This window comes from Rhea pennata, chromosome 1 (assembly GCF_028389875.1).
Source record: "Rhea pennata isolate bPtePen1 chromosome 1, bPtePen1.pri, whole genome shotgun sequence".
Classification (NCBI taxonomy): domain Eukaryota; kingdom Metazoa; phylum Chordata; class Aves; order Rheiformes; family Rheidae; genus Rhea; species Rhea pennata.
In genome coordinates, this window is record NC_084663.1 from 183,966,963 (window position 1) to 183,992,239 (window position 25,277).

Consider the following 25,277-nt stretch of genomic DNA (forward strand, 5'->3'; position numbering starts at 1 on the left):
TTAAACATTAAATAGCTCCATCCCACCTTAGATAATTCAGAAAACAGTCAGGTTGCTGATGCCAGTCTCACATTATGAAATAAGTAGTATTCCTAAGAATTCAGTCACAAAATAGCAATTATCTTAGGCCAGATATTCATGTGTATTATCTTTGTGCTCACCTTTTTAGTATTTCTAGATCAGAGGTTTATGTCATCGCGAACAGCTCAAGTTGTCATGGTACCCCTCAAAACGTGAACCAACATTGCTCTAAAGAGATAGAGTCCATCCATGGAGAAAACATCCAAAGTGGCTCAAGTAATGAAAAACCAGTCTCACTTCATATGCCACTTTATAAGTCTAAATGCACTTTTCTGAATCTTTTTCCCTAAGGCTCGTTAAATTTCTACAGAATTCTCCTTCATGTTGTGAACTGAATATGAAAAAGCAAAGCTACCGAACTCATACTCAGCAAAGCTAAACCGCATAGTAACACTGATTCAAAAGGCAAGCAAACCACAGCTCATTAGCATGATTTTCTAAGAAAGAGAGTAGGAAAAAAAAATAAAAATGCCTCATCTAGAGAGAAAGAAAGAATCTCACATAGCTTGAAAAAGAAAAATGAGGGATGAAAGAGATATGACTGATACGAGCACACATTAAAATGTAAAGCTCCCAGCAACTCCTTCTTTGACGCTCCTCTTTGAACACAATCTAATACAGAGCAGAATATTCTAAAATAAATATTTTGGACCAGTTCCACCAGTGTGACTCCACTGATAGCAACAGGACTGTGTCAGAGTCCCAGGTGGCTGGGCTGAAACCAGAAACTCATTATGGAATGAGAAATGTAAGAATGCTTTGGTGCGAACACATTCCCTGTAGAGTGCCACACAAGCAAAACGAACATTTAAATAAAAGTGACCCTTGATCCTCTCAAAGGCAGAGAGGGCATTTATTCAGCTTGAATTCCAAAAACCAGATCAAAGTTTACAAAATGTACTTGATCCTTAAATAAGACCCTTTGGTATTTTCTTTCAGCAAGAAGATCTCCAGATGTTATTTTTACAGTTCTACTTAAGTAAATGTACATATTTAGTTAAACGTGCTTAAATGAAGGAGCCACCTAAGAGAACAATGACGAAATGCTTGACTTGATTTATAGACCAACTGTTGAACTCTTATTTATGAACATCCGGCTGGGAAAGTGATTTTAAAAGGTTTTCTATCAGTAAATATCAGCACAATAAGCTCTTCTAGTTACAATAACAGACAGCTTTAAATTCTGAATGTAATTAATTAAGAAATGGCATAGGAGTGAATGCCTAAAGTCACATTCAGCTTATCTGTGCACACTAAACATTCACTTTACAGCATCACTACTGTGTAATGTGTAACCTATGCAACTATTTAATTAACAAGAGACATGTGTATTTGGGACCTGGAAGCTGCCTTCCCTACAGGACACGCGAGTGAGCTCAAGGCTCGCTCTGAGGAGCTATGCTTCAAAGTTTGCTTGTGCAGCTCTGCAAAAGAGCCAAACTCACCCTGACAATTTCTCAGCAACCACTGAGGCCTGGATTCGGTAGCATGGCTTTCACCCACACCCCCATACCTTTTTCCTCCAGCTTTGTCACACAGGTCCAGCAGGAGATCCTAGGAGTGAGGAACCTCACCCATTTTCTTCCCACCTCCATCTGCTTCTTAGCACAGTTTCTGCAGTTTCCCGTGAACATAACAGCTTGTGAGGCCCTAAATGCCACAGCAACATTTCTAATTCAAAAGCTGTTATCATCTAAAATCTACAAAGCAGGGCTGAGCCCAGGAAACTGGATTTTTTTTTTCCCTGGTTTGCGGCAATGTGACAACTCAGAGATGACACAGTCCAGGAACCCCTTCTGTAATTCAATTTCAGTTCTGAAGCAAAATTCTACTTTCATCTCAGGTCTAATCTAATATTGGAGAATGATGGGGGCTTTTTGTGACGAATTTTTTACTCACTGAGAAACAAAGCAGCAGCTTTATTGTAAAAATTCACTTTCAGCCACAGCTGAAAGGCAAATAATGCCAATCCAGGACATAGATTGCAGGCATAGAAAGACTAGTACCATGCACAACAAAACATCTAACCATGGTACCTCAGACTTTGGCTCCTCATACAGACCAAGGAAAGAGGTGGAAGTCTCTCCCTCTCTCTCTCTCTCTCTCTTTTTTTTTTTTTTTAATCTCCATTGCAATAATCTCTGCATCCCCCAAAAGAGGTTTCTGCATCTTTCCAGAGACTGTCAAGAGAACCCAGCACCAAGAGACACTTTATTTGGCACTTTAGTTATGCATTAGACAACAGGCAGATAGAATCTTTTACATAAAGATCAGCTATAAGATCTCAGCCATAAAGAAACAATTGTGAAGTTATTGGGTCACCTCATTAAATAAACAAATAAAAAGATTTAGTCTCGAATTCAGCTTCTGCAAAAAAACACTTCTGAAAACCAGAGAAGTGGCTTGGAAACAACAGTCTTTTTTTGATAAGTCACAGTAGAAAAAAAAAATGTTATATTTCCCTGCACAGCTGTGCATACAAGCAACTGCATTAACTGGCAAGGCTGAGAACTTCAGACACGCTTAAAACATTGAACAGCTATATCACATGGAAACTTCATAAAAGCCAATCACTAAAAAACAGTTGCAAGGGACATGATGAAGAATGTGTCAGACTTAAATGGAACAGCAGTCCGTTCTGAATGAAGCAGCAGGGACTTGGGAGATAGGGAGTATGGGAAGAGAAGCTGGAACTCTTTAAAGACATTGTGGTTATAAATGATAAGAAAAATAGGTACGGAAGCAGCACATTTGTTTCAATTTCAAAAAGTGTTTGACAAGTTTCCATATCAGAGATTAATGACTAAGAGGCAGAGAACAAGAATAAAAGAATAAAAAAATCTTCTGTTTATAAGAACTACCCTTTTTGCCCTTAAAAGAACACAAACTCTTCCCACTTGAGAGCTCTATTCCTTACAATCCCAAACTGGTCATTATCATGTGGCTCTGCATTTGAGGGCTACTCTAAAAATAATATCACACAGCTGTAATAGCATTGCTGTAGCTGTGGTGGTCTGAGGTCATAAATAAGACAAAGTCAGAGAAACCCACGTTCAAATCTAAGGTAGAAGCAGTGAACTTCCAAGATAAGTACAGAGAGCAATTGCTGTGAGCTTAATTAGATATGTAAAGTCAGCTAGACTGAGAAAAATGTTAGCTGGCACCTGTAAAAGAGAAGAGCATATTACAGTGCAAATGGTGACAAGGTGGGTATTCTGTAAAGTAAAGGAATAGAGAGGTAAGCCTGTAGAAAACAGAAAGATTAATAAAGGGAAGAAAATTAATATGCTGTAAAAAATACTCCCTCCTTTGAATCCACATTTTTTAGCATCTGTTATAATTAAAGTTTTAGTTCCCTGCTTGCTTCAGCCCAGGGCTGGTACATTTTTTCCAGCTATACAAGTTGGTCGACGAAGCTATATAACCCTTACCCACAAATCTTGCCTTAGACAGAAGGCATGCAGGCGTGCAGCCTGCTCCTAGAAATGTGCAGCGTTTGCTTCCTTGCACCGTGAGCAAGAGTATATTGGAGGACCCTGCTGTGACCCTACGTCTCTCCTCCCCTTTGCACTCACCGAAGCTTGCTTAGTTGTCTGCAAACAGGTCAATGCAGCACAGACTGCAAGTGGGTCTGGCCATTAAACGAGAGGGTTAATTATATGTGGTAGAAAAGATGTTGTTGTTTGTTTGTTTTCTGGTTTTCTAATCTAAGAGATAGATGTAGTCTGGTCTTTACAGTCAGAATCATTTCTCTTTATTTTACTAACACAAGGAAAAAATTTTACAACCTTATTCCTGCTGGCTCTGCAGTCTTATAGAGGTGGAAAAGGAAAGCTGGGTCCTATTTCGGCTCTGTATTATTGATGGGATGTCTCTCTCTCTGCCTAACTCTGGGATCATGCTCTCTTATTTTCACCCCCGCAGCTCCAGGGAGGACAATCAGGGCTCCAACCACAATATTTGGCCAGCAGCATTTTACTACTGGATTTTACTGATGCCAGAATGAAAACAAGTTTGTTACCCTTTAAATCCCCAAATGAGTTTGCAGAGCGGGCAGTGCTTGCAAACTTGTAAACTCTATTTATATGCAGCCATTAAGTAACATGGAACTTTCTGATATTTTCAATCTATAACACAACTATAAAAGAAAACTATGACAGGTTGTCATCTTCTGATCATAAATGCACGGTGAGCAATAAAAAAAGTTCTCTGGAGAACTTCTTTGGATAAGGCATTAAAAAAAGACATCTTAAGGCTACAGATGAAACAAAACTTGGAGTCACAACAAATAGCAGGTCATGTAAACAAGTCTAGCAAGATGCAGCTCTCTTAGGCAACATGGCCCACAGAGGCCAAATGCCATTATGCATAGGAAAATGTGAAAAAAATCGAGCCAGCAAAAGGAAATCAGCCTAGGAAATGAGTGCAAAACCAAACTGCCTTTGGAATTCTAACAAGAAAACACTGAGAAAATAGCCCTACACCAACAACTTAACTTTTTTTTGCAATAAGAAAGGAAATTGGAGTATACACTAATGGTGGCTAGCATATGCAATTGTGCGATAATGTTTCCGTATAGCATCTTTAGAACAGTGATCCTTCTGTTACTGTTGGGGTAGCTAAGAGATCTCAGTGCCCCTTAGGAGATATCTGTTGCGTTACTGAGACTGTATTCAAATCTGCCCTAATGCCTTGTTGATGGAAAACTAGGGGAATGGGGAGGTAGGAGCATAACTGGCAAGTAAAAAAGCCTTCTACTGAGAATTTCAAGCCTCAAACCCCTGGATGAACACTTCAAAGAATGGTTAGTGCTCATGTCTCAGATGAGCTCAAGAGCTGAGGTAAAAAACAGCCGAGGACTGGAAGAGAGGCAGTCCCTAAGGCACATCAAATGGTGTATATGAGTCATTAGCTATTATCATTTTGCTTTCTTAGCACTACACCTTCACATTGCTAAGGAGCATCGGGCACGTGCTGGGACACGGGTCATGCTGTCAGGCAGTCCTGAAGCAGTTACAGAGAAATACAAACCAGGCTCCTTCATGAAGATACATGTCCCCTCCTGAGGCCCACTGCTAGTAACTGCCACTCATATGCAATAGTTGCAATAGTCCTGTTGGCTTCCAGAAGACAGTCTCTGTCATGAAGAGGCTGTTTCTGCAGAACTGGATGGTTTAGGCTTATTTTATCTTAATTTCAGATTAAATTCCACTCAGAAAACAACAAAAACAACACTATAAATATGGGCTATGTTTGCTGGATTTGAATGAAAAACGTAAGACACATGTTCCAAACCACATTTAGATTTAAAGCTCAAAATTAGCACCTTGAATTGCAGCCAGAAATGACTGTAGTCTTAAGACTGAAAGTCCTTAGTCTTGGGAGTCAATAAACCAGTCATCACAAGCCTGAACCAGCTATGGTTTATTACAAAATCAAGCTTGATTATGTACTTGAGGTAATTAGGCAGATGAGAACAAAGGGACACAAAGTTAAAAGGCAACATATATAGGACAAAAGGGAGCAGATGTTTTCCTTTATACAGGTTGGTGAATAACAAGAGTGAATTTGTACTTGGGATTTTTTCATTGACTGGATTCTGGCTAATAGTGTAAAGGGACCCCACAATATTTCTAATAAGCAACTTATTAAATCAGATACTCTTAGAGCTGCCAAGCTGCAGCTTCCCTTTCTGTGCTGCCTGTACACAGCCTTGATATCCAGGGGCAGCATCTGAGCTCTCTGCTCTCACAACCCAAGACTCTTCTCTCAGTCTTCAGCAGGCTACAAAAGTAAAATATTAAAAGCACGGTGAAGAAAAAAGGAATGATGATACGACATTTACTATAGTAAAAGCCAGCAGCACTGTGTGCAGGTATAAACACTCTAAATATTATGCTATTTAAAAGAAAATAAAATCAGGTCACTTTTCTTTCTCCTACCCTCCTATATTTCGTGAGTTTATTATTATTTTTAAAGAAATTTAGATTTATTTTTGGTACTGACTATTCTAGTAGATAAAGTTTTAAAACATTCTGGAATGTTTTAAAAATACTCTACAAAGCATGTTTGAAGTGCCAAAATTGTTATCAAAAGGCCCAAGAAACTACGATTTCAACAATTATTCCTATAAAGGGACCAGTCACGCAATTCTAAGTATAGGTAAGTCCTAAAAACTCTGGAAAGGTTACATAAATTTGACAGATGCAGCTCAATACGAGGAAAAATCTTAAGACTGCAATTGGTTATAATATTCCACATTTAATTCTGGTGAACTAAACAATTTGAAATGCAATTACATCACAGAGAAGAAAATAGGTTTAAGAAGCATGTAACTTGCCCTCTCCATCTACTCCAATCTGGATATCTTTTTTTTTTCTTCTGAAATACAGGCCAGTGCTTCTGGATCTTTAAAAAAAGGGTTACAATAAGCATAACTGTGCCTTCTCACACTGTGCTTTAGTGTAGATGCTAGCAAGGCTCTTTCTTATTCTTCCGTTCCCTTTTTTCCCCATTTCTTCTCTAAAAATTAGGGTAGCACAGTCAAGGAGAAGTGCAGGTAGGGACTGTACGCCTTCTTCTCATTTGTACAATAGTAACCTGCCCATTTCTTGCTGCCTGACTTAGAATATCAAATAAAGAGTTAAACCGCTTTTTCACTTACCACCATACTACTGCTGTGCCACGCTGCCTGTAAAGAGGCTACACAATAGGCAGGCAGCTTTTTAATCACTGCTGTTTTTCATGCCAATCAGTATTATCCCATTGTTTCCTTGCGGTCCCTTGCCTACCTGGTTTATCTAAGTGAAAAAAAATCAAAACCAAAAAAAAATCAGAATGTAAGCAATTTGGGCAGGGCTTGACTGTTAAATGTTCATACAGTATTTACCTTACTGGAGCTCTCTATTCCTAAGCTTTTTCTGAATGCAAATAAGAAATAATCATTAAATAATGTAGGCACTGTGGTCAGGAGAAGATTATTTATAAAAGAAAATCAACTAGGATCAGGAGAATCGTGTTCTTAAGAAAACAAAATCATTAAGATATCTGCACATACAGGAAAAGCAGATGAAGTTGTCCTTGGTATGCTAACAAATGTATTAAATTTCTGAAGCTACAGTAAGAGACTATCATCTTGAACATTTGGGTAGAACACAATGTTGGAGTGTATTTCCGTACATTTTGTGTATCAAGTTTAATTATTTTTCACCTTCGAGTCTGCTGACAGAACTTCTCCAATGACCAGCTGCTTCCCATTACAAAGACATTACTCTCAGTGCTGGGGATGTCACGCACATCACTGGTCACCGCTGCAGCATGGGAAGGTGCAGTAAATCCCCTATTTATCTGAACTAACTCAACATTAGCAAAGTATTATGTTACAGCCGCCCTCGCCTGCTCAGGAGTTAGGCTCACTGAGACCTAGCAGGCTTCTTCAACACTGACCATCAAAAGGTGTTTTTCCACATGGATTGCCGGTACTCGTATTTCCCAGATAGACTCCCGCAGTGATGTGAAAGTGCATCTCTGTGTGCTTTGTGAGATCTAACTCTCTTGCATGTGCAAAGGGCATTTGAAGGACAGGAAGAAAGAAATCCATCCTTACACCTTTTATACCATGGTAAAATGTATAAAGCAAGGCCTCTCCTGCTTGCTATTCAGTGGCCAAGCTCTGTGTGCTAACATAGCCAATGCAGGTAAAAAGAGAGAGTCTGCCTAGGTGATCACAATAACTTTTATAGTCCTTATTTAGGACTTGCAGATTCATTCCTATTAATGTCCTCCCCTCTTAACAACATCTAGCCCTGTGACTCCTCCCGGCAGCATCATCCAGGACATTCTGATCACTGCACTCTCTTAAGACTACTCGGCATGTCCCTTGAGATGGCTGTGTCCATCTTCTGCAAGCTGTCAACATGACCTACACACAGCTTGGGCCTTGGGGCTTCAGGCAGGATTGCATCCCTCCCAACTGGATGCACAACTTGGTCAGTGGGCCAACTTCCAGCAGTCCTCTGTAGACGAGCTTCTTTGCTATGTAAATACATCATGTGGTATTCATGCTTTGTCTTTGACTAGTTAAAATGGTAACCAGCCATAACAGAGTTTGGATAACCGTCTCTGAGGGATACTGGGACACTGGATTAATTAACATTTTCCCTTCTCACAAAAATCTTGTGATTTAAGCCCCAAAATGGCACTCTCAAAGTCAATTTTCTCCACCATATCTAAATCTTTTCATTAATAAACTGACTGCCACACAGGGGTTACAATGGATTCCCCAAACTGGCCAAGTAACCTGGAGCCCTTGGATGAGAACTGATATGTGAAAGTGCTGTAAAAAATCTGTGTTCCGGAGGAAGTGAAGTCAGGAGCAAATGGTTCCCAACAGCCTCCTGGCTTACTTTACGCTGTGGGATGCTGATAATCTCTCATGACTTTTCTTGTCATGAATGCATAAATACGTGGAAGAAAGTGTGAAGGGAGGATTTCCAAAGTCAGCTAAAAGATGGGGAAATTTTTTACAAAAATAAAATATTTCTGTATGATACATCACTGCAACTTCAATTAAAAACATGCAAAACAAAGATTTTTTGTGATGTATCTAAGAACAGCCAGGAATTAAAAAACAGATAAACACTATGTCTGCTGTTTGCATGTATAATAATCATAAAAGTATTTTGATATTTTGAGAGAGTTAGTGCCAGACTAATCAGGTTGTTTCCCTATAGTGTTAACTGACCCTGGACAAAACTAATAAGTATAACAACAGAGGAAAGAGATGTGGTAATCCAAAAATAAAAACACACACAACACAAGCTTCACAGCTGCTACATCCCTTCATGTGCCCCTGCTCACCTTCCGAGCCTTGCTTACTTGGGACATTCAGCCCTCCACACAATGTTAAAAAGTACAAGTCACCCTTAAGCGCCAAGCAGATTTTAATCATTATCTTTATCCTTGGCCTCAATTAAGGTCTAATATAGAGGAGACACTTGACATGACCTAAGAGGCACACTTAATCCTGAATAGTGTGTCAAAGGCACTCAGTGCTTCTGCCGTGTTTTATCCGGCCATTGAATTGCTCTCTCCTTTTTCTGTTGTAACCTGGTTGTGTTTGTTCCTAGCACTTCAACGTCCCCTGGTGTGAAGTCTCCTTGAGTAACACTCACATGATAGAAAGTGTGATTAACTCCGCAGGTGCTTTTCAGGTCAATGAAAAAAAAAAAAAAAAAAAAACCTACTTGTTACACTAATACGTAATACTTCTTTAAAAATGTTCCCAGTGGATCTACATATTAGGCTTCCAAAAGAGTCTCTTCTTTTTCATTCTTGCTACTGTCTTGTGTCTTGACAATATAAGTATATGGTTTTAGCTGGGTACATGCTCTACTCTAACCCTACATAGCATATTTCAAATCTCTTTAATTATTCTGATTGGCCATTCAGATAATTAAAACAGTAAATCTTTTCCTCTCAACTAAAACGCAATGTTTCTGCAATGAGGACTATAATGGTGAAGTATAGGAAGGAACTAGAACAAAATTAGAGAAATTATTTGATTTTCTTCACAGTATGCCTTATTAGATTTCTTCCATTCTGTAGGCCTGCTTATTAACTAAACACAAGGCATAATTTGGAATACGTAATATCTGAAAAGGTGTTTTCTGAAGATCTTGTAACTCTGAGGTTTTCCCAAAACCTATGGAAATCTATGAAGAGTTGATTAACTGTATAGATCTCCTTTTCCTGTCAAATGTCAAGCCAATGAATCGTTCAGAAAAACAGTAAATGTTTGGAGCACCACTGTGACATGAGACTGCTGATTTCTTCCAGCAGCTCCTTGGGGTCTGCAGCTACAGAAGCAGGGAATGAGAGTATGTGGAGTGCCTTCACCAGCTGTGTATGCACTTAAAATTTACATCTGGAGTGTGTTAAACTTTGGTCATAAACTATAGCTGTTCAAGCATTAATTCCTAAAAAAATTCTTATCTTCAGCTCATAGTACAAGTGAATTATTCTAAAATTATGTGGATGGACCTTGTAATCAATAAACAGGAGCTCAATATTAATTATAGAAAAGAAAGCTGTGTTTTGCTCGATGCAAAACTTGCAAGATGCAAGTTATGGGCAACACTGACAGCAAAAAACATGATGTGCAGAAAAGGGAGCTATAATAAGTAATGGGATAGCAGGGATAAAACAAAATGAGACCACCAGACGGATATCAATGGCTCCAAACCTCCAGCAATGGAGAAACCACAGAAGTAGTAGTATATGCACAGGATTTGGTAGAGTCTTCTGGCCAGCTGACCTCTTAAGATCTTCAACAGTGCCCACTGTACAGCCTCTCTTTGGGAATTGCTGAGTATAATCAAATATACCTTGATTTCCTACAATATTTGATTTCTCTTCATTAAGAATATAAAAATAGTACAAAATCAGAACAATGAGGAATATGTTTGCAATTTACTCAGCATAAGATGATCTGCAGTAGATGATAATTTGCTGAGCATGCCTCATCTATTTTATGCTACAAAGCCAGTGAAGCTTAAAGGACTTTTCGATAGCTGAGGCAAACTGGAGAGGAATTCTTAAGTATCAGGCCACCCTTTATTTTTCTCAAATAATCTTTTGGTTGTCTCCACTCCTCTGTAAAGGAATCAGCGATCTCTCAAGGCAGTGGAGTGAGTAGGAGGAAGGAAAGCCATCATGTTAGTCTTCCAGGTAAGAAATGCTTCCAGGTGGTAAAATGCTTCGGACTAATTGGAATCCAGACACAATGCTCCAGTCTTGTTCAACTTCTTCATCCATGACCTGGATGAGGGGACAGAGTGCCTCCTCAGCAACTTTGCTGATGATCCCAAGCTGGGAGGAGTGGCTGACACACCAGAGGGCTGTGCTGCCATTCAGAGAGAGCTGGACAGGCTGGAGAGTTGGTGGAGAGGAACCTCCTGAGGTTCAACAAGGGCAAGTGCAGGGTCCTGCACCTAGGGAGAAATAACTCTAGGCACCAGTACAAGCTGGGGGCTGACCTGATGGAGAGCAGCTCTGCAGAGAAGGACCTGGGAGTGCTGGTGGATGACAAGTTGAGCGTGAGCCAGCAATGTGCCCTTGTGAACAAGAAGGCCAATATCCTGGGGTGCGTTGGGAAGAGTGTTGCCAGCAGGTCAAGGGAGGTGATCCTGCCCCTCTACTCAGCCCTGGGGAGGCCACATCTTGAATGCTGTGTCCAGTTCTGGGCTCCCCAGTACAAGAGAGACATGGAGCTACTGGAGAGAGTCCAGTATAGGGCTATGAGGATGATTAGAGGACTGCAGCATCTTCCCTATGATAAAATTCTGTGAGAGCTGGGCCTGTTTAGCCTGGAGAAAAGACTGAGAGGGGATCTTATCAATGTCTGTAAATACCTTAAGAGACAGTATCAAGGGGATGGGGGTGGACTCATTTCAGTGGTGCCCAGTGTCAGGACAAGAGGTAATGTGCATAACTGAACCACAGGAAATTCCATCTGAATATAAGGAAGAACTTTTCTCCTGTGAGAGTGACAGAGCACTGGAACAGGTTGCCCAGAGAGGTTGTGGAGTCTCCTTCTCTGGAGATATTCAAGGCCTGCCTGGATGCAACCCAGTCTACCATGCTCTAGGTGACCCTGCTGAGCAGGGAGGTTGGCCTAGATGATCTCCAGAGGTCCCTTCCAACCTTACTGATTCTGTGATTCTATAATTCTATTTTATGATTTAAGAGTTTCAAGATTGAAATTTTCCAAATTCTTCTGTTAACAAAAAGTACTTCTGGGGTTATGGTATCAATGTTGCAACCACTTATTGTCACAGGCGCTGCTTCCAAAAGTGAGTTTTACTGAGTTACGACTTGCTTTGGAAATATAACTTGCAGTTTGGGAAATCCTGCTCTGTGTATTAATGATCGAGAAGAGAGCCCATTGGAGGAAGAATCATTTCAGTGCTGACTTGCTTTTTATATCTCTCTCTGAGAGACCTGATACTCAACACTGTCAAAAGTGCAATACTAAGTGAGGTGCTCTGATTGAAACTGACAGTTCCTATGTTGCACTGAAATCAGGTCAAAAGACCAGTGTACAGGGAAAGAAAAGACAAATGGTAAACCAGAAAGGTTGATGTAAGTTTCTAACATTTCACAACCCATAGTGTGTAAAAAACATGTGCCTGAGGCCAAAAAATAGGTGTATAATTTTCCTGTATCTTTTGATAAGCAGTATGTCAGGTTTCAAAACTTACCACTGTCTGATTTCACTAGGATTTTATGAAAGTAGTCAAAGCCTAATGTAACCCAAAACAAGACTGGAGGCCACTGAAAGTTTTAATATCTTGTGGCAGAGATCTGTTAGCTGGACTTACATGAAAAAACTTGCTTAATCCTCTCAAGAAGTAGAAATAATCAGTTTTCAGGCATCCACTCGACTATTAGGCAGAATGTGCAAGTCTCATCATGGATATCTGTACTTGGGGCTGGTTATATTTTTCTGTAAGAGTGCAAACATGCAAGACAGGGAATGAGCTTAACTAAGTCTAGAAGAATGATCACGTATGTACTGCTCCTCCTGTTTATTTGTGCTGAACTTTTTGAAAGACACCATCTTTGATTAACAAATATTTAATTCATCTAGATCACTCTAGAGGAAATCATCTGAACTGTGTTGTGCTTTTCAGGGCAATGGTTCAGAACTGAGGAAGAACCAAACTGATCTGGAGAAGTAAATTATTTTTCTAGTGGGATGTCTTCCTTTAGAAAACAGGTGACCTCATGACATTTGCTGAAAACAAATGAGAGCATTAGCACACTAAGTTCAGCAATGTCCAAATTACTATTTAAAAGTGCCTGGGAAAAGGTAAAATAAAGCATTTACTGTTGGCCCCTTCAGTCACTGAGGTTTTTTTGCTATTCCTAAAATGTGACAAAAGAGTAGACCATAATGTATTTGAATAAGAGCTGCCAAGTACACACAGATAATTCAGACCTCAGAATAGATGGAGCACCACCTATCCTTTCCCCCTCACCTGACAATATTTTTCAAAGTCTCAAAAGCATAGAAAACAGCAATTTTAAGACCTGGATAATTTAAAAGCATTTTTTTCCTCAAACCTTTCCAGAAAATTTTTACCTCTGGGTTGAGACCAAGCATGAGAAATTTCAGCCCAAAAGGTAATTTTGGGGAAAAAGATCATAACCTGCTGAAAGGGGAGGTTTAGAATGAAAGTGCTTTTCAGCCATAACTCTGAGACATCAATCTTTAACACTTTACTTAATGCATTATTAAACTACAATTTATTGTATGAATTATGTATATATAATGTATAAATGCATATATTAGCGTATATGTAATGCAGTAGCCAAATATTATGGGAAAAGATAAGCTTTCTGAATAATAAGAAGTATAAGCAGAGGATATATAGAAACAGAAGAGATATTATACAACTATTAACAAGAATCCATCTTTACAAGTGAAAGGCTCTGACATTTGCCCAGATCAAAAATCCAATTTTACAGCACTAGGAGATAAGGAATTAAATAGAGTACAGATAGCATCTAAACTGGTATTAAAAGGTTAGCAGTGCTTAAAATTGATTAGTTACCAAGACCAGACAGCTGACATCCTGGACTCTTAGAAAAATATCAGCCAGATGTTGCAGAAGCTTCGGTTGTCTTTTTAACAAAGTCTTAGGCTAGGTAAGAGCTTCACAGATTGCAAAGTGTCTGGCATAATTCTGTTGCAAGGCAGGCATCCCAGCATGTCAGAGAGTAGCTAAGTTAACATCATTTGGAAAAAAAAGCATCAAAAGCGTTTAAAGAGACTTAGCAGATCATATCAACTCCCTAGCTAAGGGGGCAACCCGCCCTCTCTGCGATTTGGGAATTAGGTTTGGGGAAGGGAAGACATTGACTGAATAGGTCTTTTGGAAAGTGAAAGATCACAGAATCAAGGGATGTCTCAGCTTACAGATGAGTACCACACATCAAGTTTCAGACCACGGCAAGTTATATAAAGATGTCCAGGAAAGATCAGTCTCTGTCCAAGATTCATCTAAACTACTTATTGCTTTCCCAGCTGTCATCATGCAGAAAAAAGGAGAATAAATTCAAAAATAATTCTTTGTAAAGATAGACAAAAAGTTAGCTTTTGGACACGGCTGTTCCATTTTCATCTCAGAGAAATGTCATAGATGACAGTAACAAAAGTAATAGATGACTGCTGAGGAAGTTTATGTCATTGCTAGTTTTGATATAAAAAATGAAAGATTCAGAAAGGGATAAGGACTATTTAGGTACACAGCCTAATATGGTGCTGGATACTGTCACTGATGTAGTAAATGTATCAAAGCAAATCAGACTATAATTCTTTTTATGAAAAATTGTGATAGAAATTACGGTTTTGCCATGATGAAAATGTGTCAAAAACTTGTGAATCATAAGAAAATACAATGAACCTATTTACCTTCAAAAATACAAGAAAGAAAGATTCAAACAAAGAAAAGGAAAAGGAAGGAAAAGAAGTTATTTTGCTCTGAAATCAGGCAATACTTAATTAATATTTATTACTTATGGCACCTTTCATACATTGAAAATGCTGAACAAATACCAACTGACCTATACAACACTCCTACAAGACGTGATACACATAATTATGGAAATTAAAACAATGAACCTTGAGATCCTCCCTTGTGGAGAAAAGCACTTTGCAAGAGATGAGACCGCCTTCGCAGGGATGCATAGCACACCTGAGCACACAACTAACACCCAAACTGCAGAGACAGAGGAAGAGGGCTAGAGAAAAAGCTGTACAAATTCTCCACAGGATATGCATCTGAGATGCTTATAATGAAAGCAGTGGAAGCTGATTTTGACGCAAGGCCATTTTCAGGTTTGGAGGTAATTACAGCCAAGTGAAGCACAGAAAAAAGACATCAATGTGTCAGCTTGGTGACTTCATACACAGGGGCCATGAATTCATTGGATACTGCTCACAGTTTGGTGGGATTTCTCCACTACTCAGCTTGGGATGGGAGTCGCCAATCCCAGATCTCTGGGAACGTCCTTGGCATCCACAGGCAGAACTCCACCAGCTTTTGCCAATGTTAGAAAATGGAAAAAGCTGTTTTCCCACTACCACATGTGTGAGGCAAACGAGGCCCAATGAGGTCACCTGGCATTGCCAAGAGAGGACTCTCTTATGATGTGCTCCGCCGTGTCTCCTGCGTACGGCAGCAGTTTAATATGCTGCTTTCCCACAGGACCTATGGGTCAGCCTACAAAAGCTTTGAGTGAGACACCCACTGCTCACTTCCAGAGCGCAGCACCAACACAGCATGTGAGGGAGAAGCCAACAGCTATACATGTTTCTTTTAATTAGGAGAATATTGTTAGAGTGGGAAACTGAAGATCAGCTCACTGTCTGCCCCAGCTAAATTCTCTGCTTGAGACTGATTCATTGTCAGTCAACTTTTTTGCAGCTTAGTCTACCCATCTGTAAAACAGGTAATTCAGAGCCAGATCATTAGCTTCTGAGAACTTGCACAACTCCACTCAGTTCCTAATCTCAGGAGGGGACATACTTGGCCAAAATGAAGCTTCACAAATCCCCAGTGAGTCAAACAGAGTGATTTACATCGTGACCTGGCTCACCGCATCCATGTCTACACGGATGGGCGCAGACGTGACAGGAAGCTGCTGTGATCCAGATGTTGCATAGCTTTGCTTAAGCTAAAGTGGCTATACAGTTTCCAGAAGGGATCTGTCTTATGTCTGTCCAGCTCATAACACAGAGATGGCTTGTTTCCACAGGGCATCTGCCCACATAAAAATAATCTTTCTCTACCTCACAGGAGTGATGAAGTCTAATCCCAACTAATCAGGCCTCTACAGTTCTCACAGAAATCAAATGACATCAGGACTGTGTGAGAAACATGGATGGTATTCAAAGTATTATTTTAATTTTATTAGAAAGAAAAAGTGATCCCCTGAAATGTTCTCCCAAACCGTAACTAAAATAACAAAAGCAGACAGGAACAGCTTCCTGAAATTCAATGTATGGAGTCAAGCAGAAAGTAAATAAGGACATACCCGATGGGAGAGCTTCACTTCACTAATATTAACTGAGTATATGAACTGAATGGGTTTCATATTTATCTCCCCACTTAATATAACTTTACAGTCTTTCTCCAATCAAGAGTTCTCAGTCCATGATATTTCTTGGCAGAACCTCAAGACATCCTGCCTGAATGGAGAATCAGAATTTCACACGTTTCTCTCTTATGTGACCTGCTCCCCGGTCTTGATAGAGCATGAGAATTGATGGTTTAGCTCTTTAATTTCCCAAAAGATTTTTGGCTTTTCCACAAGGTTAAAATATAATATGGATTATATAACTATTACAAGAAACAACTAATACATATTATGTGATATTAGTCATAGATGATATTTTGAGTGCATATGTTCTCAGAAATTATTCCAGATATTTCTTTTAAAAAAAGGATCTAAAGAATTCATGGACTGTTATCACAAATCTCTTTAGAAAGAAAAATCTTACCTGTCACAAGCTGTTGTCCTGCTAATCCTACTGGAACCATTCCTAGATTATTCATAGCTGTAGCCCAAGCTGTTGGATCAGTGACTGACATGTTAAGTTGTGTGGTATCTATAGCTATACTTCCCAAACCATCAGCTGCTGCAAGAAAAAAAAAAAACACATTATAAATAGAAAAGTCAACATGTCAAGATTTTTAACCAAAATCTTCATAGAAAATGAGATACCAGGGCCACTGCCTCTTTTGAGTTTGCTTTGTTTCTTAATTATGATTCACATTTTAAACCACTGACAATAGTACCTGGTAGTGTACAGAAAAAATAAGGATATTGAAAACATTCAACAAACATTAACTGAAGCAAGAGTGGTTCAGACTGGATACAGGGAGAACTTTTTCACCTTGAGGACAGTCAAGCAGTGGAACAGGTTGTGCAGTCACCATCCGTGGTGGTTTTCAAGACTCACGTGGATAAAGCCCTGAACAACCTTGTCTTACCCCATGGCTGGCCCCACTTGGAGCAGGAGGTAGGGCTAGAGATCTCCTGAGGTCCCTCCCAACCTGAATGAATTATTCTATGATCTTATGATTTAATTTAAATATATATAACCAGCATCAAACTGTTAGAAAGCTGTGAGAACCAAACACATTCCAAGGAATGATGTGTCTTACGTGAGAAACTACTTTTAAAAAAAGACTTAAGCATATATTCACTGCTACCTAAACAGAGGTCAAGCCAAATTGATTTGCTCTGTGATAGACTAAGTTTTGTTTGAAAAACAAAAGAGAATTATCATTACTATGGTCAAAATGGACTGAGTCCAGGCATGGATTTTCCAGGGCTGCAGAAAGAAGAGGGGGTCTGGGAGCTGAAGGTATGGTACCCTTCTGATCCTGAACCCCAAACCCCAGGCGTGACCACATATCTCCGCACTCCCCATTCACAGGGGAATCAGTTCCTTCCAGCTATTTTCTTACGACCACTGCAGACCTGAGATATTTACCGGCAGCCATTGTTTTTTCACCAGTTCCTCTTGTTCCTGTTAGACTTCTTCAATCAAGAATAATTAGCTACTGTATTAGCAGCATCTTGAGATGGGATGTCATCGAATGCAGGGCCCACACACAGCTCATTAGGCTCTGAAAGAGAACAGAAGAAATCAGCTATGAAGTGTCGCATTCAGAATATAGCTTCGAAACAACGGGCTGCTTTGGGAATCCACTCGGAAGCTCACTGGATCACCAGCCCCAGCCTCGCTGCACACAATTAGTGGCCTTTGTAGAGGAGATTCAGCAAATGCTCATCCTGCTGCACAAACAGTGCCACGTATGAACCCGTCAGACCGCTTGCCTCTGGTTGAAAAGCCCTTCACAAATTAGGTCTTATCAGTACCTACACAGCCTCCTCAGCATGAAGGCATCAGCTGAAAGAACATTTTTAGGGATTAATGTGATTTTTTTAAAAAAAACTGTTAACAATTAACTGATGTTGTGAGTTTCAAGGAAATAGTTTCCTGTTCTGAGATGAAAGGAAGAAAAAATAGCCCACAAGGACATTCAGAAGGGAATGTGTGGAGATGTAGAAATGCAGCACAACCTAACAAAGCTGAGGATGATGCCTGGTCCTTAACTCACATTGTATCTTAGACTCACAAAGGTTAGTTAATTTGATGCAAGATGGAGCATCCGCTTCCAGTGAATATGTGTCGCTTTCATCAGGTCTCTGTCAGACCATGAATTTTACATAACTTTACCTTTTTTGTTGGTGAATCTCACTGCGTCAGTGTGCTGCTGACAGTAGAAAGAGGTTGAGTAAGTGAGCAGAATGAGAGGTGTGACCAAAGGCTGTGAGCTGACAGCACTCACAGCAGACAGAGAAAATAGGGACTATTACATTTTTCTCTGGCCAGCACCTTAAAGGGTCTGATCTACTAGTCTTTCATACTAGTGGATATTTATCCCAGCTGACCGACTGCTTCCAAATATAAGGGGTGTGGGGGGGGGGTCATTAATATCTGACAGGTGCCTGCTGGTGACTTGTTCAACCCTAAGACAATTATGCTGACTGTCTTTTAAAAAAGTACTTGAAAGTCCTCAGTTATGAGGTTTCCAATAGGCAAACCCTAAGAATTCATCTTTAGAAAAGAAATAATTAAAGTGATTATACTATATTTTAGCTCAGTTCCTCCCACGCTTCTTTTTTCATATGATGTGCATAAAGTACAAGCTAGACAGGTTTATATTATGGCTCCCTGACACTTCAGATCACTTCATGGGAACATGACCACCTTAATAGTTGTAAAAGTGAAAAAAGTGACAGGGTCAGACAATACTGTGCAGTTTTTAGTATTGTAATTTACAAATAATCGTATGCTAGGCAAAAAGCATTTGGTTCAAAACTACAATGGGTCTATTTAAAAGCCAATATTTACCAACTTAATATTTGAATTTGTAATTCCAATTCTTATTTGATCTCTACTATTCATTGCACATAATATAAAATAATTTTATGATAAAATTATCCCTTAAATAACATCTATAAACACAAAAAAATATTGAACAATCGTCCTCTGCAGGGAATGTGACTAATATCAGGCAAGCTGCCTGAGATTTATGTCAAGTTTTTAAAAACTTGGTGTCTCCTGTTCAGCTCCTTAAATTCGTACTTAGCTCTTTTCACTCAGGCTATAAACTTCTGACCACAAACATCTATTTCAAGGTTAGGGCTGACTGAATTATTCCTTATCAGTAAGTTATTTCTCACTCAGTACAGCCCCTTTCCTCTTTAGGAGTCATTCCGAAATCAATCCGGATTTACAAGAATATGCTGAAAGCTCAGATGAGAGTGGTTCATCTATGACCCACGGATCAGACCTGGCCTCTGGCATTCCTCCATGCTCTCCATGGCCTTTCTTGTGACTGAAAGCCTTGTTGCCTTGATGTAAGTGAGAGGGCTGAGACTGGCAGCATCTGAAGTCCAGTAGTGATAAAATACCTCTTCATACATTTATGTGTGCTAGTTGCTTAGCCCCATAACGTATTACTCTGCCTGCTTAGGAGGAAGGAGGTGCTGCCTCATGGTTTCAGAAGATGACCCACAAAGGCATCTCAAACAAGTATGGATTCCTGGGATAAGTGGCATAAAATTGGTGTTGGACTTTCTCTGTCACCATCTCTTCCCCTTATTTTACTGCTTTGTGAAGTTTGTGCCAAGTGACATAAGGAGGTCTGCCACTGGACTTCACATCTCCTCCCTCACAGACCCACACTGCAGCTGTAGCAGCTCTGCCAAAAATTGATCCATAAAGAATCAGACCCTACATCAGACAAATAACACTCCAGTGTACTGGAAACTAATAGATGATTTATTTTGTATTTGCCTCCACCAGGATGACCACAAATTTTGAAATCTGTGTATATTTTCATGAATCAGATGCATGTATTTGTTAAAATCTTTGCAGAGTGGGAGTAACATGGTGCCATGAATATGAAGTAAAGCAGAGTCCCCGAGTTAATTTGTGAATGCTGTATGTACTATTGCCACCAGCTCTGCCTGGTTGAGCCATGGAGGTTTTTGCGCTAAAAATACTCCCATACCCCATGGTGTCTCTGGGCAGGAGTGTTTCCTCCCCAGCCATCAGGTCTACAGCCTTATCGGAACAAGAGGCAAGGCAGGCTGAGCAAGGGGAAAATTGCAAACTGCATGCGAGGAGCCTAAAATGAAACTAGTCCTATCTAACCAAGAACTGCTGCAGGCTATTTTGTCAATGCGAGAGAGCTGAATAACAAGCATAAATGCACCTATGAACACTAAATAATTTGCAGCAAGCCGTAGGCAGAACTAATGCAACATCCTTGAGGACATGGATTGTAGAAGCTAGCTCTTTTACAAGCTCTTTTACAAGAGAAGATACTAATTGCAAAGATCTCTTCTGCTGACAACTCACAGATTACATTAACACAGAACAACATTATATGGCTAAAAATAATCTCATAGGCACTTCATTCCTAATTTAGAATTAACCATTAGCTTTTATTTCAAAACTTTCAAATATTACAGTGTGGAAAGGAAGGGGAGGTTATTTCATTAATGTCCTAAATAAAATAAGCTTTGGGCAAATTTCAGTGTTTCATTGTATAGCTTAGATACTGCACTATTACACTCCTTATGAACACTGGAAACAAAACAAGCCAGAGAAACAAATAAACCTACTATGTTTTCAGCATCTAGGCCATATGAAAAGCAAGGTGATGTGTATGATGAGAAATGCATCTACTAGTAAAGGTTCTTGTTCTCTTAAAAATAGCAAGAATTAGTTAAAATAGGCAAGAAAGTGCAAGTTTATGCTCAGGGATCCTGAGCAGATGCAAATTAACACCATCTCACTGTCATCACACCTTTAGAAAGCAATCCTGATTTATAACTGAGTAGTAATTCTCTAAGCATTAATGACCTGAAGATATATGTAAAAGAAATCTGTGTTTATAAACACTTCCACATGGGAGTAGCTTTACTCTAGGGGAGTAACTCCATGAGTATATGAAGCTGTAATCCTGATTAACAGGAGAAAATGTGTAAAGTCTTCTAGGTGCTGCTAGCTGTTGAAGCATTGGGGCTGGGGGGATGTTAACACTAACTTCCTTACTTAGGAGCTTCTGATTAACAAAATTCTAATGCCGAACACCACAAAGCAATTCCACAAGGCATTTTTTTGTGGTTATTTTTTTTCTATACATAAGGCAAGCAGTGATCCCTGGGTGGTGGATTGTGGAAGATACTTAGACTTTCCTCAGACTGGTTGTCAGGAAGATAAAGCACCCTCAAGTCCATACCAATGAGCACTTCTCAGTCATAGCAGATTGTACTTAGTACACATATTTTATACTAGGCAATTAAATGCACTTACCCAAATGAACACAGAACTTGGTTATATATTGTGCATCAATTATCACAGGCAATGAATGCCATGAGACAAAGAAATTAACACAACATAAAACTAATTCAATAACACAGCAGATTGCTAAGTTAAAATCCTACCCTTTAGATATCCATAATGCCACAGACAATGAATTATGACATGGAGTGAAGTTGATTAAATGCACCACAGTGAAGAGCCTCCATGGAGTGCCAGGGTCAGCAGCCAGCCCAGGGATGCAAGGAGTTGTCCTCTACCCAGCTCCAATATAGACCTGCTCAGTGACCTTGAATCATTTCACCTCTCTGTCTAATTTTAGCTACCACTAAATCTGTCAAGGAAAAGACTTACGCCATCAACCTTTTGAAACCCAGGATTGCAAGTTGCAAGTTGCAAGTTAAATATTATTGCCGCCAATTCTCGAGACAACACAGATGGTCAGGAATGATGTGATGTCTTGTGAACCACTATATCTAGGCAAGTTTTCCAGTTTTTAGAAGAACATGTGTGAAACACTTGTTTCTGTTCATTGTGGTTCATAAGACAGCAGGCATTAGGTTGGTCACACTCCACCTGACCTGCCCCAGTAGGCAGGTAATTTGCCAGACAAACTCAAGGTTTCTTCTAAAATACATCAAGTGTTTTGTACAGGTTCTTTCCATTTTTTTTCCCAGCTGCAGGATGGATTCCCAATACAGAAGAAAGAAAGAGAAAGAAAAGATAGACAAGAAGTTGCCATCAGTCACTATCAGAGTCTTCCTGACCATCTTTGGAGAAGAAGAAAACTAGGAGTAGCAGCAATGAACATAATAGTTCTTATCATAGCCACCCTGCCTGGAGTACATGATAGAAACATCTTCAGTGTGACTCTAAAGATGGCTTTTACCCCTAATATTGCATGTGCAATGTTTCAAGAAGAGGCATTGTTTTATACTTTTGCATGGTTAGAGGTATGTTAACTCCTAAAAAATCTCACCTAAAATCTGAAATTCAGAAGGAGTTGAAGGAAAAGTGCATTTTCAGTAACAATTAGCCAAAAAAAAAAAAAAATCAATAATAAAACGTGAAGTACTACAGCATTTCTGAAAATGTGTCTTATCTTCTGGGATGGGACCCTTACTTAGGCATCCAGCACACTTCAGCCTCCACAACTGCTGGACAGAGGTGCCTTCCAGGATCTCCAGAGAGTCACCCCAGGTTTTCTTTACCGGGTCTCTCTCTTACAGGAGACTTTTTAAGGCACACTTTGGTTCTGTAGGAACTGGTGCTGACCTTGAGAAAACAGTTCCATTAGGCACAAGCCAGTGAAGATAAGCAAGGTCCTACTCTTAGTGCCTCGATGGGAGCTCTGATCATGTGTTCAGTTACCTTATTCTTTTTAGTCTTATGAATGAATTGTAACACCGTTGCTCATTGTAGGCTATACCATTAAAAATTACACTGTCATCTTATAAACTCGTAATACATATATTGCAGCATTAACAGATTTCACTCTTTAGTATATACATTTTATTTGTATGTTTTTACATAGTCATAAAGGATTTTCTCCATCAATTTGCACTGAAAACAGTTAAAGAGTAAATCATGGCCATACTGATAAGACAAGACAATTTAGAGGAAAATCACAATGTATTTACAGTTTTATCTTAAATGTAACAAAGCCAAATTGCACAAAACACATTTTCTGGAAGAACTGCTCATTTGAGATGCTGCATTATTAAAATCCTCTGCCCCAGCAGTTTTTGAAGATAATACGTGGAACAGACAAAGGCCAGATTTTCCTCGGAAAGTAAAACACCAGAAGATTTCAACAGTGAAAAAATAAAACAAAGGTCTGAAAAATAAACAGGTGTTCTCTTGCGGTGCTCCTTTAAAGGTCATCCAGTAATATTTCATGCTAAATCCCAAACTTCATGGGTATCCCAGAGCAAAGTCTTAACAGGTTACAAATGTGCTTTTTCTTTTGTGTGCATTCTAGCAGCTGCAATCTGAGTACACCGAAGTCTATAAATAACAAAATCTGGAGGCACATTAAGCAAACCATTATAGAAGTCCAGCTTAGCAATGAAAAAGCATATGCAATACCAAAATCATCTGTAAAAAAAAACAAACAAAAAATAAATTTTCAGGCTAGCAATGCAGTGCAGCCATGACAAAAACAAGACTGATAATTGCTTGAATACAAATGCTGTTGTGAACTGATGACTCTGTCAAGCCTATTTGAAATTGTAAATTTGCTTCCCACTTAGGAGGGCAGTGGCCTGCTGAATAAACTAGACCAATTTTTAAATTTCTGCTCTTTAAGATTTTATATGTAACCACAAATATTTTTTTTTTTTGAAATCTTTCAATTACTTCTAGAAGTATTTTAAAAATAGGCCTTGTATAATACTGTTTTCAACTGAAGGCTATCAAGTGCTTCAGAGACTTGACATACACAACTTCAGACAACACAGAAAGCACCCAACGTACCTGGACATACTGAAGGGAATTAAAATATAGTAAAGAAGGTGGCTTAGTTGTGTTGGCTTCTATGTAGAAGACACATTCAGAGAAAATATTCCTAGTTACCTCAATGCTAGCATTTACCCCAGCTCTTCCAGAGAAGGGAATATATGAGAAAATAAGACAGATGTGATTTAAAGTCTCTCTGTAGCATAGAAATAACACAGTGAAAAGGTCTATGAGGTTTTTCAGTTCTCAATGTTAATTAGACCAGAAGAGGATTCCTCTATCAAGGCACACAGAAAAGCCGGTTTCAGAAAACATTGCTGGTCTCACAAAGACAGGGGCTCCAGATGCACAGAGGTTTCTTCTTTTTCGCTCGGGGTGTCAAGGGATGTCTCCACAAAGGCAGGCTGCAGAGGGGATTGAGACAGGTGAGCCAAGCAGATGGCCCCAGCCTCACTGAAATGTCCCTGAGCCGTAAGCTGGTTGGTGTCACTAGGGAACGACCAGCTGTCTGCAAGCAACTGGAGAGACCTGAGTCATGGGGTGGGAATCACCACCCGAGTCCCCCATGGGTGCACCTTTAGGGAGAGTCCCAGAGCTACTTGATACATCCTTGCAGGAAGAGCATTTTAGCTTCCTACTAAACCTAAAAGTGAAATGCCTGTGGCAGACCCACAGGGACAGTATCATACAGTCCACCAGAGTGAGGCAAGGAAGCCTTGTTACTGAATTTCCAAATGAACACACATTACTTTCTTCTAGCCCCGGAAGACCAGCAGAGAGCTGAGTTTCACATAGCAACATTATGTATGGAAAATCTATTTTAAGCAACTTTTTAGAAGTTTCTAAAATGTATTCATTATCATTTCTCTTTTCCTTCGAAGCCTGTATAATTGAACTCCTGGAGTTAAAGCAGCCTGTCTTTTCAGGCAGAGTTTCATGGAAAAAAAAAGCCTTGTCAATCAAGCTATTTTAATATTTTAAAAATATGCATATATCTTTGGACCAAATTGTGACATCAAGTGACACCTGAGTGTCCTTGCCTATGTGCCTGGGGATCCATAGAGCACATTTTCTCAAAGCACTGAAGCAATCTAAATTGTATTGATCAAAATTTTAAGTAAGACCATCATGTATTGTCTCAGTGATGCCAGTTAAGTGAGATTCTGAAAGAGATGTTTTGGCTTGTTTTGTTTGTTTCAATTCAAGGTTTCTGGTGATAAGTTCTTCTTAAAAGAAAAACTACTGTCTCTTTTATCAACCATAT

The 25,277-nt window shown here is 39.5% G+C and overlaps 1 protein-coding gene across 9 annotated transcripts in view; it reads right to left on the bottom strand.

Annotated features, from left to right (window-relative positions):
• The window catches only part of ENOX1 (ecto-NOX disulfide-thiol exchanger 1), a 361,163-nt gene that overhangs the window by 120,814 nt on the left and 215,072 nt on the right, over positions 1-25,277 (bottom strand). For 8 of the 9 annotated variants that reach the window (XM_062566981.1, XM_062566979.1, XM_062566986.1 and 5 more), the window contains 2 exons: positions 17,648-17,783; positions 16,649-16,786 (listed from right to left, as the gene is read on the bottom strand). In XM_062566981.1, coding sequence (XP_062422965.1) covers positions 16,649-16,786; positions 17,648-17,657 — 148 coding nt within the window. In that variant the 5' untranslated portion in view covers positions 17,658-17,783. The remainder of the gene's footprint in view (positions 1-16,648; positions 16,787-17,647; positions 17,784-25,277) is intronic. The other variant, XM_062566984.1, reaches the window with a different exon arrangement.